General features: G+C 42.5%; 1 protein-coding gene across 13 annotated transcripts in view; it reads left to right on the top strand.

Annotated features, from left to right (window-relative positions):
• The window catches only part of neo1a (neogenin 1a), a 156,165-nt gene that overhangs the window by 52,809 nt on the left and 82,283 nt on the right, over positions 1 to 21,073 (top strand). For all 13 annotated transcript variants that reach the window (XM_042228699.1, XM_042228698.1, XM_042228705.1 and 10 more), the window contains exon 2: positions 3,933 to 4,256. In XM_042228699.1, coding sequence (XP_042084633.1) covers positions 3,933 to 4,256 — 324 coding nt within the window. The remainder of the gene's footprint in view (positions 1 to 3,932; positions 4,257 to 21,073) is intronic.

The raw sequence follows: 21,073 nt of genomic DNA, 5'->3' as shown, positions 1-21,073 counted from the left end.
TAACTGATCTCCCTTCTTCTCATTATGTTCTGTTTCAGCAGGGTTTGGTTTTTCTGCACTTTGATGTATGAGAACATGAGTTCTGTTGAGTTTTCTGTCAGCGAGCACTTCACAGTGCATCGGCACGCCACTGCTCGTTCTATTTGTGTTCATTACAATTTTTTTTTCCAGGCTTATAACTCGGAACCTTGTTAGCTGCCAAAAGTAAACTTTTTCCCCTCAGCTCTGGCATAAAGGTTGAAGCTTGTCTTTACTCTAAGATACTGATGTTTGTGCATTTTCTTCTGTTTTTTTTTAATCACATGTTGCAGATAGAGATCCTTGCTTCCTGCTGAGGTGCTGGCTGCTTGTCCTCTCTTTTTTACAAGGAGCGACAATTCAGGCTAGTGAACCTTTAAATATCAGTCACGGGTGTGGTTTTTCCAGCTTCTCCTTACGTCACTGGAATTGCTTTAGGTTAACGTTCAGAAGCCTGTTTATTGATACGGGGACTTTGTTGTTATTCCTAAGGGACCCATTAAATTGGTGAAATATGGATTTTGCTCTGTGTGCTTTCATACATTTTCCCTCATTTTCTATAAATAATCTGAGGGAGTTTGAAAGAGATAAATTTGCCTTGAGTTGGTTATTTTTAGTTGCTTTCTAGAGGAGAGAAATTATACGCTGGCTACACTGCGCTTTATGTGAAACTTCTTTTATGATTGTGTTTCTCTACATGCTACAAAGACGGAAACATGAAATATAGTCATCGGTTTGGAATGCTGCTTTCGCCTTTTGTCAAAATATTTGTTCAGTCTGCAGATGAGTCCAGGGTGTTCGGCATTGATTTACACAATCCCACCTTTACGTGAAACGCACCCGTTTGAACTTTGGCCACTAACGTTGGCATCCTTGTTTTGGAATCTGTTTGCAGTTTTATTGGATTTAGTTTTGTTTATATAGCACCAAATGACAAAAATAGTTGCCTCAAGGTGCTTTGTATTATTAGGTAAAGACACTACAATAATAGAATGAAACCCCAACAATCAGACGACTTCAAATGAGCAAGCACTTGGCGATAGATAAGGAACTACTCGCTTCATACAGGAAGAAACCTTCAGTAGAACCAGGCTCAGGGAGGGGCAGCCATCTGCCAGGAGCGGTTGAAGGTAATGTGAGGGAGAAATTGAGATTAGTAGCAGAAATGGTGTTAATGAGTCAAAGATTCTAACAGAAGATTAGTTAGATGCTGCCAAAAAGCCGATTGCCTGCCATCAAACTCCTTACACCCCTGGTTCATCCCAGTGTTGTGTCTGCAGCTGAATGCAGATGGTTTGCCATTTTCTCAAAAGTAGAGCCGAAGCTAAGCCCTCCCCTACTGTTTCTGCGATTGGGATGAAAAGCTGCTAAAGGCAGCTGCTTTGACTCTGATAGGATGCTTGTAGGACCTTCAAGCCCATTCAGTTTTTTCCCTCAGATAGAGAGCAGCTGAAGATGGTCTTTTGACTGGAGGGGAGCCAAACCTGGGCACAGACGAGCTGCCCAGCCCCACACACCCAACTGTTCCAGCAGTGTAATGCAGAGATGATTAAGCATGTCATGGTGCTTTTGGTCCACTGGAGTGACGAATTCCTCCCTCAAGTCTCTCTCCATCTGTCCTATACACCATGAGTCAAACACATTTGCTAGTGTTGTCACATTCTGCCCAATATGTAAGCAGGCTCGCTGTGAATTTATTGATTTCCTGAAATTAGCTACTTGCTTCAGTCTAATTAGAAGCCACTCACTTGCCTCCTAAGAGCTGCAGTTAGAAATGTTTTGGGCTAGTTTAGAACATTGTATATTTTATTCATTACTGCTGTTTATTCACTTGAATTTCACTTCCACTTCTGCCTGGAGGGATTTTCAAAATGTTTTGAGCTCTTGCGCACTCTGTGCATTACCCAGCCTAATAAAGTTTTCTTTGCTTGAATTTACTCCGCAACTGCAGTGAAATGGCGCCAGAGCAGACATAGGAGGATATCTGTAAAGTAACTGCTAACACAGATCTTTCTAAAGGGACTGTGCTCGTATATCAGGCCTCAATTCAGTTGTTCAGGGTCCCTGCTGTACACTGAGACAGAATGCAGGCACACTTCCTCTTCAGTATTCTGGTCCACTCATCAGTGAATTAGTGTGGGGTCTGACTGCTCAGTTTAGTGGGAAAACGGCTTACATTTATTTGCATCTATTTCTATTTAGTTCAACAGTATTTTCTCTGTAATTGTTTGTGCTTTCAAGACAACTAAGTGCACAGAGGGCAAGCATTCATATTGCCACCATAATGGACCATGCATTATATTACTTCAATCTTGGATCCCTCGCTAGGGCGCCACAAGGTAGAGAAATTATCTTCTAGTAGTTAAATAGCTGAACTATTGGCACAGGATCCCTCGTTCGCTCTCACACTACTCTCTCATTTTCTGTCTTCATCTCTTTCTATCGCATTCTGCTCTCCCCTCTCCCCCGGAGACATGCCATTTCCTTGGAAGAGAGCAGGCATATTTTAAACTGCATTTAACACTCAGCCACTTATTTCACTCCATTCGTTGAATTATTAAAATACCTTCATACCCCTTTAATTATTTTTCAAGCTCTGCCCCATCCCTGCAGAACTGATAATTGGTGTTATTTATCTAAACAATACCACAGTGTGACTCTTACAGTGGGAGTGCTTGAATAATGGATGAGGTGAATGCAAAGCAATTTTACTTACTCTCACTTTGGCACTGTTCATGTCAATGTGATGTTACCATTTCTGCTCGAGGAAAGGAAATGGCAGCCGCGTTCCTGCGTGTTTACTCCTTCCCCGCACACTGTACTTATGATAACGCAAGACGTGATATTAACTTGCCAGGGAGGCTAGACTTGGTTAAATTTGTCAGTTCCTCTTGCCCAATTCCAGCGAGGCTTGTGGTTTCATAATAAAAAGCCTCTTTGAGGCTCTGGAATAAGGCCGAGGCACTTTGGCTGAAAGATAGAATGAACAAAAAGATGTTTTGGTTCGGGAACACTTCATTCAGTGTTTGGGGCACTTGGAGTCCTGCAGTGTTCTGTCATTTTTAGAGTGAGCATTGAAACACGCCATTGATGTCAGCGACTTCTTAGGATATGCTGTGACCGAACTGAAAAAGCAGATAGTAGTGTTGTGCAATTTAGAGTGATTGCAAGCATTTCGCACCTTTCATCAACCCTCTGCTGCAGCCTAACCGCAGGCATGTTTCTTTACTGATCTTTGATAGCAGTTACACTCGATTACTGATTAGTAATCCGATAAAGAAGCTGAAGCTTACGGAAAGAAGATCCATGCTGGAATCAGTGAAATCGAAACGCATACACTGGTATAATCTGACCGTGTTAAATTGTGATTGGTTTTTACCACCTGCTACATACAGGTGCTTTATTTTGAAGAGACTGGACTTTCAGAATAAAATTCTTAGAGTAACTTGTATTGAAATATCAGCACTGTTCACATTTCAACTAACAAGAAGTGTGAATAGCTGTGGCGTAGTTTGGTGGATAAAGAATGGAGGCGACCTGGCAACCAGCCAGAAGAAGCATCAAATTGAGTGTTATATATTACCACTTCCTGCACGAACTTTCAGAATAAAATCAATGTAAAAACGAGAAATAGAGCACTAACTCAAATTGTCAGACTTTTTAATCCACCGTATACACAGCTAATCAGCTGTTTAGAATGATAGAGAATGATCATCTGGGGAAAGCTGAGCAATGCATCCTTGATAATGAATCTGCCCCCATAATTGTGGTGTGATCTTCAAGCCACATCGCCCACTGATAAGCTGCTGGAGAGCAGCAAGAATTTCGCTAATTTTCATTAGCGCTCAGAGAAAAGTGGACCTGACGTAACTTTCTGTGTTGACATCTCACTTCTCCCCTCTGTTGCTCCTCAGCTTCAGCAGTGCAGCCCTTCAGCCCCTTCTGGTTCACCGTGGAGCCCCAGGACACGCTGGCCATCCGGGGGAACTCCGCTTTCCTCAACTGTTCTGCACACAGCGACGCAGCCACGCCGGCACACATCGAATGGAAGAAAGACGGCACCTTCATGAGCCTGGTTTCAGACGAGAGGAGAAAAATACTGCCCGACGGCACGCTGTTCTTCAGCCATGTGGTCCACTCTAAACATAACAAGCCAGACGAAGGAACCTACCAGTGTGTTGCCACCATTGAGAACCTGGGATCCATTTCCAGCCGCACGGCACGCCTCTCTGTAGCAGGTAAGGACTGCGAGATTAATCAGCATGGCCAGCATGTGATACAGTCCAAACTCAACTCTGGGTTATGCTTTCAAATGTGTTGTAGTTACTGTTGAGCTGTTGATCACTCAAAAGCCACTGTGAGATTATGGATGGAGCCGAAAAGCATTGAATAGACTACGTGTTTACCAGCAAGTGCTTTATAGACCTGCTGAACTCCCAACACGTGTTTGCACTTGTGCTGGCTGTCACATCAGAGTGAGTGTGCACATTCAAAAGCTGATTGACAAATGAGGCGATAAGGTTTAGATAATCCCAGCTTTAACTTTTTGTCAGGGCTAATGAGACGTCATAAGAAACAAAAGCTGTTTGTGCAGTGACTTAAAACCTGTCAGTCTTTGCTATGCTCCCCCCTTCACCACTGCATGCTATATGTGCACAGACATGTGGCGTCCGTATATATGAAACGGTTTTGTGGTTTATTTTTCTTATTCTGTTGGGGGTTTTTTGTCCTTCAGGTGCTCGGCCATTTGTGCTTTCTTTTCTTTAAATTTCTTCACCTCGCCGGAGCCTGAATGCATTTGGATAAATGCTTGTAAAAAGGGTCTTTTTTTCATTACTCGCTGTACAGTGTGACCTTGTTCAGCTCGGGAACAGCAAGTGACGTGGGATTATTAGGTGTTTTGAGTCAAGTCATGCCCCAAAATTCAATTTGCAGCTGCAGGAGCCACAGAATGCATTTACTGTGTGCTTTCTGCTCAGCCGTGCTCCGCCACATTTTAAAGACACTCGACAGAGACCTCTTGTTGACAATGGTATAGCGAGCCTCTCAGACAGCGAGCGCCTGTGTAAAGTTACTGTCCGCCTGCCGTTCTGTTACTTTTCATTGGTTTTTGAATTGCAAAGTAATGAAGCAGTATGTTAGCATTGCAGAGATCGAAAATATTTTTTTTTCTCCTTCACTCAAAAAGCTCGCGGTCTAACTGTGTGTGAGACGAGATCTCGCAGATACGACTTCCCTTGGGAAAAGGATATAATACTATTAGAGTGCAGCAGGGTTTAAAATAAAACATCGGATGGTCAAATAAAAGATATCAGCATTAAAATGATTCTGTGGAGTTTCCTTGTGAACAGACAAATTAGATCTATATTTATTTTCATGAAGACAAATGTGCTGAATGCACTTTGTCCTCCAATTTCATCTACACTGTGTGCACATTTACTAGGATACAGTCTTTGCTGGCACATTATAGTGTTTCCACGCGAATTATCACCCGTCCCTGTTGCGTGCACGCCCGTCTTTGTGTTTTGAAAACAGGGATTTGTGCTACTATAAGTCAAAAACTCCACGGGGTAGCTTTAACTATGCAATGTTTGGCATCAGTGGCACAGATTTGATGAAACTTTGGAAGATGACATATTTACAGAAATGTCATTTTAATTGGAATCATTTTTACAGCTGCCATTTACTTCTACACCAGCAGCAACAGGAGTGGGAGACAGGTGCTCCTGGAGTACAAATAATATCTCCCCCTGCGCTCGCCTATAATGCAAAAGGGACGTGTTTAGTTCTTGTTCCAAGATGTGTTTCCGCTTTGAGACAGCATCACAGCCAGTGGGATCTGTCTGGGTCAAACATGATGGGATGTTAGATTCAATCAATTTCTATTTGACGAGAGTAGCAGGTGAAATCTGTCAGCTTTTATAGGCCCACGTGCACATGCGTGCTCTGGGGCTCGCTGCTCACATGGTAATTTATAGACTTAAAAGCTTCAGCCACCGTGCATGTGCATATAAACACAGACGCATTTATGGTCGCGCTTACATAAGCCCATACGCGCGCACACTGCTGTATCTCCAGCTGTCTGGCAGGTGGCCAATAAAAAGGTTAATTGCAGTGTAGAGAGAGCAGGCCATTAGGCCGCCATCAGACCCTGGAACGATGGCGCAGGCAGGGGTGGAGTGGGCGTGACCTCTCCGATGTAATGACGGAATGAGTCACGGATGGCTGGCGTGGCAGGGAGCATATCTGACAAATACCGGGGTAATATCTGGGATTGATTGCAAGGGGACGTGCAGCTCATTCTTCTCGAGCAAACGCGTCTACTTCCACACAGCGACGCAATCACGACAGCGCCGCGCTCTCCCGCTTTACCTCTTTGCCCTGATGGGCTCCGCTACCCAACTTTTTTCATTTCTGTTTGTTTATATGCACAAAGTGAAGGTGGAAACAGTATTTAGATTCAGTGAAAGACAAAACACGGTTAGAAGAACACACGGGAATGTAACCAATCTGAAGGAAATCACTGTTTAAAATGCAGTGAAGTAATTCAGACTGTTTCGTATCATTCAGCTGACGTGGGAATTATTTAAAAATGACTGTATGTAAAGAAATAAAACAATTAAAAGTCCTGTTTCATATATTTATATAGAGAGATGTTTAAAGGATTTTTTTCAGTTTCAACATTTGTTATTTTTCATATTGCCTAGCTCTGAGCTCTCATTCATGTACACACGGTAAGATCTCTCTGCCTTGTGTTCCCTCTTTGCTCTCGCTTTGTCATCCAGTCTGTCTGTGTGTGTTTTAGCCTCTGTGTGTGCACAGTCAGATAGTGTGGAAACACAAGCAGGGCTCAGATGAAAGAGAAGGGGAATGTGGCCTAGTGGGGCGCAATCTTATGCATTCAGTTTGAGTCTATGCGAGAGAGAAAAGGAGGGGGGGGGGGGAGTGAGAGAAATTATAGGGCAGAGAAGGAGTGAGCGGTATACAGCAGTGTTAGCCAGGACACAGAGCGAGACGCGCGTAATGAGAAATCCCATCTTAACTGTCTGCTGTTCTCCCACGCAGCCGTCTCTCCTCCCACCGGCACGCTTTGAACTCAGCCCTCTTTAAGAATCGCTTGAGGTGAGCCCCACCTCACTGCCGCTTAACAGGGAAACCCCCAAATGAGAAAATGGAGAATTTATTTTGCCCTCTCACTGTCTTGGAGCCTATTTGGTTTGTATTTCCTATCTGACGTCTGTGTATGTACATGAGGCAGTTCTCTGCAGAGCCAAATCAAGTGCTTCACCTCTGTTCTGCTGTGCACTCTCTCTCTCTTTCTGTCACCTATAGGTTACTCCGGCATATAAAGATGGCAAAAGCCACTTATTGCTTTGCTTTGATATCATGCTTCACTGAAATCTCATTTTTCCCCTCCCCACAGTGGCAGAAATTATAAACTGAACACCGGCACCCTTCACGTGTCACATGTGTCGCCTCATATTTAATAGTACTCATCCTTTGATAGAGTCGGACGCCTTTTGAAGGATTTAGGAGTGTCGGCAGATTCTTTAATCCCCTTTTTTTTGATGTATTTTAATCTGTTTTTTGACGAGGGGGGTAGGGGAGGGGGTGCGTCACACCCCCGGAGAAATGACGGCTTGAAAATGTGGAAAAGGATGATTGCATCACCGTTGCAGGGGGAGCGCTTTGTGCTGTTGTCGGAGGCACTTTGTTGTACTTGCAGTTAAGTTGACATCTTTACATATTGTGAATAATCACAAGTCAGCTGTGTTTTCACAACATAAAATGGATGTCAGCCAAACACGGATCAAGACGTTCAATTGGGATGAAACATAATAGGGCACTGAGGTTGCCATGGTTCGCAAGATTTCCTTTGAATGATTCTTTTGTGTGTAGTACATTTTCTTCATTCAGTGACTCGGGTAAATAAAATGGTAAAAGGTTGCAAGGGAATGAATGGATACATGGCTTTATATGCCCGCTTTGAAAAGGATTTTATCTGAGTTGAGTGATTTTGTTTTGTTTCTGTTTTTTTATAAGCGGCATATCATTACTTTTCACTTAAGGACAGGCAGACATTTTTTTTTAGCCTTTTAAGGCGCGATTGCATCAAGTTTTGACAAACTCGCACATTCACCAGGTGGCTCGAGTAACACGCTTTGGCAGCTCTGTTTAATCCTTGTTAAAACTACCTCGGTGCATTCAGCTCATCACATACAGCCTTTCCTCCAGCCATGACAGGGACCGCTGCAGTTCAAGTTTCTGTTGAAATATTAAACTCAACACGGATTGTATTTATAAAATGTTCGTCAGAGATGGACGTGGCTGCTTTAAGGCGAATACTGGAGCATATTTTGAGAGAGTTGAGTCATCAGTTATCGTGGCCATCGTTGTGTAGTGGTTAGGACATGTTGTACATGGTCCTCCTACTTTGAGACTGGGAGAAGACACAAACCCTGCCTCAGGGGGGTCATAAGCTAGTGTACTTCCAGTGGGAGTGGAGTGGAGTTACCTGTTTTTAGCTAATGCTCCCAAGCTTTGCTCTGTGTTGCCAAGGTGCATCCATAGTGTTTTCCACTTGATTGTGTCATATCACATTTGATTTTTCTTTCCAGGTTTCCTACTTCCTTAATATTTACACAGTTTGTCTCCTGGTGTCTCAGATTAGCAAGAGTACCTAGAAATACATGTATCAGGATGGTTTTATTGGCCGCTTAAAGCTTAAGAATGACCATTTTTAGGTTTACATGCAGTTTGGATACATACCCATCTGCACTCACCTGATTTCTGGAACACTGTATAAATAATTTCTACTTTCTATGTGTTTTATTTTGCTGTGAAAGCTACTTTTGGCTGGTCCCTTATTCACAAGTTGGTCACCACAGTGGGCAGCTCTGCATGTTTGATTTAGCAGATTTCTTTAGGTAACTCCGGCTGCCTCTGGGACTCAACCACAAAGGGATTTGTCTTTCCTCCGGGGGATCAGACTTACTTGTGCTCTCTGCTTGTTAGGTGAATGTATAAACCACTACGCTATAATTGTGTTCATTCTGTGAAACATTAATTATACTTAATGTGAGAATTAAAAAAGATATTTTCTTACCAATTGTGTGTCTCTGTTGGCTAAAGTCTAATTAGGTCACTGGAGAGCATGCGAGTCCTCCTTAGATATTCTGAACTTTGTTTTCTCCCCTTTTTAGGATCAATATATAAACCTCACCCTGTTTATAATAAACACACAAAGCAAATAAAATCAAGGACAAACAAATACCGGTCTTTTCCCTGCTATGTGCGCCGATACAGCCCAATCAGCTCACGTCTAACCACTCACGCCCACGAGCTTCTCAGCTGTTCGCTGAGGGTTATGTGTTCACTTCATTCATTCATCCTCTACTTCCCTTTCTTTCCTTTACCTCTCTCACCTTTGTCTTGCTTTCTTTGTCAGTTCTCTGAGTCACTAAATCACCCTCCTGTCCTTTCTTTTTACTCCCTTTACTACCCCTCACAGTCTTCCATTTTCTCTTTATTATCCTTTCAGTCCTCCACCTTTCAACTGCTTCTACACACTCACCGGTATTCACAGGCTCTAGCACTCACCCATTTTGCAAGCCCACAGTGGCCACGGCAGTTACATAGCTCCATCTAAAATATAGAATAATAAATCTCCAAAACAAAAAATCTCAGAGGAGCTCCAAAAAAGAAACAAACCATTCACATCTGTTTTTCCTCATGAATTTTTTATTGTTTTTGAGAGTGTCTACATTGCAAATCTTGAGTATGTCAACACTAAAATGAATAAAAAAAAAATACTGAGTTGGAATTCAAAGACACCGATGCCTGAAAGCAGTTGGTTCGGTCCCACCAATTAAATTCCTGCAGTCTCTACGTATTGCATATATTAAATGATTGTGGACTGATATGAATCAAAACTTGACTGGTTGACAGTAGGGCTGCCACAAACGATTATTTTGATAGTCGACTAGTCACCGATTATTTATGCGATTAGTCGACTAATCAGATCATCATCCACTGGACGTAAAACTACAGCTTATTGCACCAGCAGCATCTGCTCTTATATAACTATCATTAGCTTACAGCTTTAAGCTTTTAAGGTGCTAACTAAAAATAAAGACAAGATGATAGTTTATTCAATTTTAATGAAATTTGCAGATTGTTTCGGTGAAGTTTAATAAACTCCTTGCTATCTAAAATATAACAGGACACCGGAGTATATTCTCCAGCATCTCACACTTCTGATAATCAGCTGTCTGCTTGACGTTTATTCAGCTGTGTAAAAACTATAACTTTAATCTCAGACAAACCGATTTACTCAGGAACAAATAAAATACTAAAAAAAAAAAAGCCAAACAACAACATTTTTAATTTATCTAAGTGACTCATATATATTTAACCTGAGTAGCGAAAGACGGCGGTGGGTTTGAAAACAATTTGCCGGGAGTCCGGTGTTCTCACGGCGCTAGTGACCTAGCCCCCGGCTAGCTATCGAGCTAGTGGGTAACAGACGTCTCCGAAAACGTCGGAGCGCTTTTGAAAATATGTGGTGTCCTGATAAACTGAGCCGATATTTGAGGTTTACACAGCTACATTCTCGCCTGAAAATATGTTAAACGTTTATTTTGTGACCCAGAAAGAATAATAAGAGTAATATTAAAACTAACTAGCTGCCGCCATTGTTAGAAACTAAGCTGGGCTGCGCTATGAATTCTGGGACACAGCTGCTTCTTCTTCAGGGTTTAACGGCAGCTGGCATCCTTGTACATGCAGTGCTGCCATCTTCTGTTTCAGTCCGTTATTACACTCTTAAATCCTGCTACTTATTCCTGCGTCTTTTGGGATCTTACAAAGCTTCAAACGACACGTCGACTATTAAATTAGTCGTCGACGATTTTGATAGTCGACGTAATCGTGACTAGTCGACAAATCGTGGCAGCCCTAGTCGACAGAGACGTGCAACCCCAGGGTGGTGATTTTTACTCATGTCCTGTTTACACTTGACACCTACAACAGTTGCAGATGGATCCAGGCTTTAATCTGCACCCTGCAGTCAATTTGTTGTCATTTGGAGCGACTGTTTTTAAAAATTCATGTCTCTTCAAACGCAGTTAAGTGCTGCGTAGGAATAATATTACCTCAAATATGCAGTAGTGTGTTTTAAATTTTTTTTTATATAGCTTGTCAGGCATTACAGTTACCTTTCATCTGCATGCTGACAGATGTCTTCACAGGCATGAGCTTGCTCACTGCAAGAACCATAAGCAGGCTAACAAGTCCCTGTCCTCAGATGAATGAATCATTACCCCACACGTTTTCAGATGCATGACAAGCGAAACAACTGTAATGCACAGTTTGCGTGACTGTGGAAAGCAGGATAAGATCCACTTGGCTTTCCTTTATAATTTTGGCATTCCAGTGTAGGCCGATAAAGTTGGATGACCATCCAGACACCCATCTTCATTCGCTTATCCAATTCAGGGTTGCCATTGGGCTGGAGACGATCCCAGCAACCTCTGTGTGAGAGACAGGGTACGCCCTGGGTGGGTCGCCAGTCTGTCGAGTTGTAAATTTGATTGATGGAATTTTGTTCTTCTTTTGGATGGACAGAAGAATCCAAAAATCCAAGCATAGATTCTGGTTGCTCCCAATGCAAAAAGGCGTTTCCCACTGATACCCAATTATGTGCCTCTTTCCTGCTGAGTTGAGGGTTGTTGCAGTGATGAATTGTTCTGTCCCGGAAGCAGTGTCAGGATCACAGTGGATTCCATTACCCTGATTTTCATCTCTCTCTGGCACATGTCAGGAAGGAGTGAAGTCAGCTCGAGATAAAGGCGAAGAAAGAGACACTTAGGCGCTTTTATCATATGTTAAGATGAAATTGAAAACATGTAGTTATCTTTGGGACAAAAGTCATGAAATTTGGAAATACAAAGAAGACAATAAAAAAACAAAACAGAAATTGGTATATGAGTAGTTGGATCTAACTGTAAAGATGAGACTAAACAGGACAAAGAGAAAGAGGACGGAGAAACTCGGCAGCTGAGAAAATATGATGCATGATGTAGGATATCTTGGTTGAGGATGGAGCTTTTGGGAAAGATCCATCTTTTTTTTTTTTTTTTTGGCTCTCTAGAGGCTGGCAGTGGGAGAAAAGTGTCGGCGGGGAGTCTGTTGGGCTGGAGGTAGATGACAGCCTCCATTTTACGTGTATTCACTGACTGATTAGGTCCTCTGGGTAGGTGGAGAGGCTGATGGAGACAGCCCTATCTCTACTCTCCAGACACCGCAGTGTCTAGTGTGTGGTTTTGTGTGTGTGCATAGAAATTTACACCTACGCACTTAATTGTCTTTATGCTTTCAGAATTTTTCCAGTTGAACACCGGTGCAACAGAAGTTTGTTGCTACACACGTTACCTGCTTCAAGCTTTTTCTGTTTTTGCAACGACTTAATCTTGCTCCTATAAATTGTCTCCCAAAAAAGTCCTCATCACACAAGTCACTGCTAAATCAAGTTTTTTGTATAAAGAGTTTTTTGTGTTTGTTTCTTTGGAGAGGATCGTCTTCTCAGTCACATATGCTGCTCAAATGTTAGATTAAATATGGCATAAAATTGTAATTGTAAAGGTAATAGCTGTAAGTCAGAAGCTCAGGCTTCACACTGCTTTAAATGTTCGCTTTCCCACATTTTTGTATCCTCAGGCACACAGCTCTCTCTGTGAGCATGTAAGCCCGCCCACCTGCACTTCCAACCTCCTGTTACAGAGGGGCAGCCAATCAAAAGAAAACTCAAAGAAGCGTGGCCTTAAAGGAGGGAACTCTAAAACAGATTGATTCAAACAGAGGATGGACTCAGGAGTTATGTTATATAAGACGAATGGACTGTGATTTCTGAGAGATTTTATAATCTCCCTTTCTACATGAAACGATGATGTGCTATGATCCTGTCCCATTATCTTTATTTCCTTTTGAGTTCATCACCTTAAACACCACAAATACTCAGTGTTCACTGGATGTGCACAACCAGCAACTGGGCAATTAAAAATTACTGGCACTGTTTTTACTTCGGATACTATTTCTCATGTAACCCTGTCCATTTATCTGGGCTTGGGACCAGCACTGGGAGGAGACTAGCTTGCACCTGCCTGAGGCTGTGGTCTGTGACTCCTCCCCGTCTTGAACCCAGGATCATTCCTGTGTACTGTGACTGTAGGGTGAGCACTAGACCGTAAAAATTAAATGTTTAAGTATGAGTTAGAGCTCAAATATGACCATTTATACTAGTTACTGGTTGACTTTTTTTCTTTCTAAACCCCATATAAGACCTGGCGCTGCAGACTTACTTGTGGGTACATGGATATATAGAGAAAACACACCAACTCCTCTGTGAAATAAATTCCACAACAGTGCTAAAAGTAGCACAAACATACCCTCAGAGATAATTTCGGTGTCTGTGCCAGATTATACCCTACTACACGGAGAGTGTTTGAAAAAACAAAATACCTGGGGACATTTTCTTCGCTACAATGAAGCCGCAGTTAGAATTTCAAATTAAAGTGAAGTGTCCAATTGAGCTGAGAACATTTCCAGCCTGTTTCTACACTACGCTGGTACAATTACGATGTTCTAATGACAGTGATAATTGACTGCTGCCGTCAGCGGGTGAAGATAAACTCTTAATGACTTCCCAAACTCGCTCTCTTCTCCTCTGTGTTTTTCGGGGCCTCTGCTCCCCACCGTGCACCTCGACTCCCCTGCCAGCTGAACTTCAATTCACAACTGTACATAGTGCATCTCCCAGTATGTGGGAGGCATCTGCACATCAGTGAAGAAACTTCACTGCTCAAGGCTTTCCACACAACCTTAGAGATTTCCCTTAAATGTTCTCATTTTGTCTTTGGACCCAAAGGATAAAATCCCAGCATTGGTTACAATTTGGCTGGTTGCACATCATGTTAATCAGCTTGAGTGTTTTTGTCTTTTATAGACATCTTGCTACCATCTGCCCTAATATATCTACTAGTACTTGAACAGCATCCTTTCAGGATCTCATGCAATTTTGAATTGGGCATCAGCGGCTATAGTTGTATGTGGGATTTCCTTGAAATGTGTTAACACCCTCGTAGGATGAATTTAACACATTTACCACATTTCACTAAAGCGATACACTAAATAAGACTATTCAAAATCTGAATTTGTCACATTAAAAGGAACATCGCAGGATATGCTTTTACACCAAAAAGCATATTGGATAAACAACCAGAAATTAACATTAATGCTGCAAGATGTTGGGGAGATAAGTGAATTTAAAATATCAAAATTGAGCTGTGGTGTCTGGCACCAAAATGTTAACGGCAGATCCTAAAATCCCTGTAAGTTGTGAGGTGGGACCTCTGTGGATCTCACAGATGCTGGATTGTATTGAGATCTGGGGAATCCAGAGGCCAGGTCAACACCTCAAACTCGTTTTGCACCTGAATCCTATTGCTTTGTGTCAATGTTTCCATAAAAGGGTGCAGGTAACTCAACAGACCAGGCCACTTTCGTTGATCCGTGGTCCAGTTCTGATGCTCACGTGTGCATTGTGGGTGTTTTTAGCAGTGGACAGGGGTCAGCATGGACACTCTAACTAGACTGCAGCTATGCAGGCACATACACCACAAACTACGATGCATTGTATATTCTGACACCTTTCTTTCAGAAATAGCATTACATTTTTGGGCTATTTGATCTACAGCAGCTTGTCTATTGCATCAGACAACACAGGTCAGCCTTCCATGTGCATCAGTGAGCCTTGGCCTGTCGCTGGTTTACCACTGTTCCTTCCTTGGGCCACAGTTAATAGACACCGATCACTGCAGACAGGGAACACCGCACAAGAGCTGCAGTTTTGGAGACGCTCTGACTCTGTCGTCCAACCATCACAACGTAGCCCTCGCCAGACTCGCCCAGATCTTTACACTTGCCTGTTTTTCCTGCTGCTAACACATCAGCTTCGAGGGCAAAGTGTTCACTTTGGGCCTAACACATCCCACCCTGTAACAGGTACCATGAGGAAGAGATAATCGCTGTTATTCACTTCACCTGTCAGTGCTCATAGTGTTATGCCTGATCGGTGTAGTTGTGTATAGAGGTTAGAGACTGATTTAGAATAAATTCTTCACTTCTCTCACCTACCTGGATTCTTGTTGAGCAAAACCGACTGCAAAGAATCTTTCATCAAGTATTTAAAAAGACAACTTCGATCTAAAATTGTTAGTTTGTGTAGTTACTTTTGAACCTTTGAAAATGGTAGACTGTGTAAAAAAAAAAGGCTGTAATTGATGAAAGTCTGCACTCACATCTTCATTGTGTCTTTTCAAAACCAATGTGAAGGTGTACATAAGCATAATTACAAAAATGATGTCGTTGCCATTACAAATATTGTATTCTGAGTGGAACTGTGTTAAAATACGAAGCTCAGAGTTAATGGAGAGTGACGTCTGTGGTAGGAGGCAGATCTTACCAACCAAATTACTTACAAATGACTTCAAATGACAAATTTGACTTTTAACTGTGGTTTGGCAGGATGATGGAATGGTCGCATTGACAGGTCTCACAGTATGAAGGGACACGTAGACCTCCTCAGGTGACTGCTCAGCAGGGTTCACTCCTAAATCTAAAAAAGAAAAGGTTGCCCGAGGAGAGCGTTATTTAAAGCTTCTCTGAATCCACATAAAAAAAAAAGAAGAAGACACCTGGCTACACTTGAGAGCATTTTGTTTATCCTTCCCTCCCTCATTGACATTCACTGGTTATGTCTCCTACCTTGTGGTTCTTCAGATAGAGACACGTACGCTGTTAGGGACCAGTGTGCTCATCCACGTTTCCCTTTCATCTCGCAATCCCCGTCCAAGTGAGCATACATGAGGCAGTTTTGGGTTTTCATACTAAAGCGTCCCCATGTTTCAAAGCCAAATTGGTCTTCATAAGGCTTTTGAACCCTGAAAGAGAGTTCACTCTCAGATTTTTTTTGATGGCTCCCCACGCCTCTAGGAAGTCTTTTGAAATACACCTCGGCATTCATCAGGCAGCTGCGGTGGACAGCAAAAGTGAGATTGGGGGGGAGAGGTTTTTATGCCACGTTGATGGGGACCAGCCAGCCTGGAGTTTTCATATTCAAGGTCACTTGTTTTGACAGCTGTTCATTTAGTTTATAGGGAGTAGTTTCATAAAAACTCATCCCAATATCAATGCTTTTATGAGCCTCTTCACTCAGTCACTCCTGTCTTGGCAGAAATCGGACTAAATAATGACAGCATATATCATATCTTTTATAGGACAGCTTATGTATGATGGTCTATTGTGAGTAAATGTGCAGTTCCAGGGTGACGGAGATGGGATTTGATTTTGTTGCTCTAGATGTAAATAAAATATGGTTGAAATGCATATTTTAACCCGGCTTATGCTGAAGATGCAAAAAGAAAAAGAAAAAAGCGTGTGTGTGTGTGTGTGTGTGTGTGTGTGTGTGTGTGTGTAGTTGTGTTTCATTGCTTATTCTAAACTGAAAACCTCCTCGCTTTGGGCATAGATGGAATATAGTGAAGAAACTAAAGTGTGAAGTACCCAGAGCATCTCTGCTTTCTGTGCTTCAGAGATCAACATTATTTATGGGTTTCCATGAGCACTTATGGATATTACGACGGCAGTAGGAGAGGTGGGGCTTGCATGGAGAGGGCTACGTTTAAGGTGTGAGAGGTGACGCCTTGAAAACGTATTTCTCTCCACTTCCGCTCAGTTCACATCCCACGCTTTCCCTTCCAGCTGACTGGATTTAATCTTCTCCAAAAATGCCTTTTTAGTCCTCGGTTCTCCTGCCTCACTTAAGGTACATTCATTGATATTTTTTTTCCCTTCAGTGACAAAGAGGCTTTGTCTCTCCCCAAAATGGCCACATTCTGCTTGACGACCCTTAATGGAAACTTCATTTGCATTTATTTAGCTGCTTTTACGCAAAACACACACATTCCTCTCTTGGTGTCACTCAGAGCTAACACAAGGGATGGGGGAAGAAGGGCGTTTTGAAGGTAGCAGGCTGGATGGGTGGTACTCATCACGTATTCTCATGCGTTCTACAGAGCGACGGTGACAAACATAAAGGGCTGAATGACAAACCGTACGTGCTCTTCATCTAGAATAAGGACTGTTTGGGGAGCCTTTGGAGCCTGTTCAGACCTGCTTGAACACTGGAGTCTGTCTTAATGTGCAGGGGCATGGCATGTGGGATGCAGGCAAGAGCTGTGTGAGCGAGAGCGACGTGTGAAAAAGGAGAGCGCGATAAACAAGGGGAGATGGAAAGCAAGGGAGTGATGAGCTGTTTCGTTGAGCGCTTCGGCTACGTGACAGAAAGTGTTTGAGTGCGTATGTGTAGATCCTCCTTTCACCGAGTTGCCCTGAACTCTGTGTGTGAGGGCCCAGGGGAGGGTGTTCAGGCTTTCCCCACCGTCCCCACACCATGCTGTCACTTCATGACTTTTTGATTAGTGGATGGTGAACTGTGGAGGTGTTGAATTAAGGAAGGAGTGAGTGTGAGTGCGTGTGTGTGTGTGTGTGTGTGTGCACCCGTGCATGATTGCAGGGCAGCATGGAGGCATTTGACTCGCTGAGTTGAGTCTGATGAGACTTGATTGATGATTTTTAAAAAAAATAAAAGTAGAGGCTTCCTGCTGTTAGTGTTGAACTGTGTTGTTACGGGATTGTGTCATACAACTGTTTGCGTGCTTTCTTGAAGATTGTGGAATATCTTGTGCTCCAAGGTCAATATCACGTCTTTTTGCTCTCTTTTTGCTTTCTTTCTCTCACACGTTGACAGGTCAGATGAGGCAAAACAGCACCACAACAGCACGCCTTCCATTCTACACGTCTATCCATCTCACCTTTTAGATGTCTTGCGCGTTTAATGCTTACCTATCAATACCTTTTACATTTACAGCCAGGTAACGGAAAACTAGCCTGCATGTAGCGGTTTCATATGAGCACATGGCTTTCATTGCTGTGGATACGTGCGGTCGTGTGGTTAAAGGACAGTAATGCTTTCAGCTTGTATCATTGTAATGTGACATCTAGTTTGCTGGACAACACAATGTGCCGGCAAACAAATTGTCAAATCTATATAGTTAACACTGATCGGCACAGCATCTGCTGCGTTTGAAGGAAATGCGCTGCAGATGGACTGAAGTAATTGCTATTAATGCCAAACTGTCAGGCCGACCAGGTGTTCTACAGATCTGTTGCGTCCTTTTCCATTAGGCATCAGCGACTGATTAGACTGCCTTCATGTTGCTTTGCATTATTCTTGATATGATTTTTTTTCAATCAGAGTGCATTGTTTTCTTCTATGTATGAAAAGGCACAGCTGCACATTTGCCCTCAGTAAATAATATATCCGTTTCATATTTCCACATTTAATTAACAATAATAAAGCCGGCGAGTGAAGAGACATACTCTGGGGCTATGGATGCTTCACACTCTGTGATCCTCATTCAAATACTAATCTTGTCCTCCTGCAGCCTTTTCAATATGTGCATTATGCTTTTGCAATGTTTGATGTCTGTGTTTGCGTTAGTTTGTTTAGTCGGCGCTTACGCGCGGCATCTGCAGCTCACCAGACGTGGCTAATGAACTTTGAAAGTGTGTTGTGTTTTACGCATGTCTACATGGAGAGATTGGTCTTCTCCGTTTGTCAGATTCCTTGTTGAAATATGAGCGGCTGTGCTCGGGCTGTTATTGACGCTCACTGGAGCATTTCAGAAAGATGTTTACATGAATGCGGAAAAGAGAGGAAAAACAATCATAACTGTTTTCTGATCTCTCAGCACTTGACAGGCACAAGCAGCCGGCTCCTTTCACTAATAATAAATTCATGGCTGTAAACTTTCACTGGAAAATCCCAAACTAATATAGTTACTAGTTGAATAAATTTTGCTTAAGACTTGAGATTTAGACAATCTCTAATGGCCTGTCACTTGGCAATGAGAGGGGTTGACAGCTATTTGCTATTAAATTAAAATTTGTACTAAAACCCTTTTTTTTCCCCGAACATAAAGTAACGCAATGTTCTGATTTGAAATTCAAAATGATGCTAGAGTTATTTATAGGATGGATCCAGTATTTGGATCAGATATCAGTCCAGAGCTAGCTCAGGAAGTGTGATCGGGTGGAGGTGATGATGTTCTGTCTCTTATACAACAATACAGAAAAGAATAGAGTACTATGAGTTTGTGTTAGTAGTTTTGCGTACAAAGTAGTACTTTTGTAATGTTATTTACATTACATTAGCTCAATCATTCATTTATTAGCCATTTTAGCCTATGGTAAATAGTTGATTTCCCATTGGCAACGGCAGCTCAAGCGAAATAGTAATGCGTCCCAAACTAAATGGCAAAGTGTATTTAAGGATGATACAAGAAGGAAACACACTTTGCAAGTTGTGAACATGATTTGAAACTCACTCACTTTTGAGTCTTTTGAGGTGCTTCACTAAACAGGAGGTATTTCCTCCACTGGTCTTAAAAACCACGATGGTACTACTTGCATATTACCTTTTGTGGCTCACTCATCACCCCTTGGCTGTCTAAAGTACATCCAGAGCTTACTTAACTGTCTTTGTTATCAACAACTTAGGTTAGCGCTGTCGCGGCAGCTGCTCTAGTCACCAAGTCATCGTCTTCCATTTGTAGTTTTTGCTGCGTGTGGGAGCAGCTGGGTGAGGGCCCCCTCTTCAGCTGTAGAAGATCTGTAGTGTCCCTGTCTTCTGTACTTATGGTACTTAAAAAAAGAAAGAAAGAAAAGAAAATGGTGTATGGCATGTATCGGTTCTACAAGTATCCCTAGATCTGTGTACTACTTGGTCTTGTATCGTAGTACTTGGCTTGGGTCGAATACAGAAAGAAGATGCTGTGTTCTGGACTGTTGGAGAACACGTAGAATTTATGTTCATTTCACAGCTAGTTTTGCTAGCCCATACCGACCATTGCTTATCTATAGTACCTTGCCACATCCTCACAATATAAAGCATACGTGGCTATGGGAAGGTTTGCTCAAACTTGCAACGTACACCTGGTAGTTTGTTCGGATCAACCATAAACAAACCGCTCTGGAACTCATTTGGAGCCACACTATGACCACCTCTTCCAAAAGGTCTTGGTGCGGTTGTTTTGGTCCACACCGGAGTGAGGTCATTGTATTCACACTTGCACAAGAGAACTGCACCAAGGGGGAAACGAGCCAGATTTCACTTAAATGGACTAAACAGCACAGGTGTGCAAACACCTTAAGAATGATAACTGACAATTTGCCACTGCATCACACCTCTTGACCAAGTAAAGGATGATGAATGCTCCTGGCCATGTGCAGCGACATCATCACCTTGCATCCGTGCGAGCCTGCATCTGTGTGTTTGCAAACATCTGCTGCTTAAACGGTGCCAGCCCCATACTCGCAGGCATATAGTCACACAAATGCATGCATAGCCACTACTGTTTCTTCCAGTGATAAAAACTAAACAAGTGGCGCTTCAAAACTTGTCAGCGGCCACTCTGTCTGTCTGTGTACCCTACACTTTGAAAGGCAATTCCCTTTAAGTTAAGGAGTGAAGCTGTCTGCAGCACGTTTCGTGCTGTAGTAGCAACTCACTTCTAAATCCTAGTTATGCAGGAAACATTTTTTGTTCTACCTTAGCTTCATTGGGGTATAATTTGAAGCAGACACCCACACACGGATTTTTAAATGAGTACTAAATCATGCTGAAGAATAAGTTAGCTGTGTGCTTGTATGTGGTGGTTGGCACATTTACATTTACTTCCCTCAGATCAGTGGAAATGATGAGAGCTTTGTAGAAAATCCTCATCATTTCTTGAACATAAACTACAAGCTAACAAAAAGCCATGTCATTAGTAACTGTAGTGATGCTTGATTGCACAAAAATGACTACTGCACTACTAGTTTTTCTTGTGTTTACAATGGCCTTCCTTTGCTCCATTGCCCCCCAAAACAAACACAC

Source organism: Haplochromis burtoni, unplaced genomic scaffold (assembly GCF_018398535.1).
Source record: "Haplochromis burtoni strain Fernald_Lab_line unplaced genomic scaffold, NCSU_Asbu1 Contig_343, whole genome shotgun sequence".
NCBI lineage: Eukaryota > Metazoa > Chordata > Actinopteri > Cichliformes > Cichlidae > Haplochromis > Haplochromis burtoni.
Note: the sequence above shows the minus strand (reverse complement) of the source record. Positions and strands in the feature narration are given on the sequence as shown.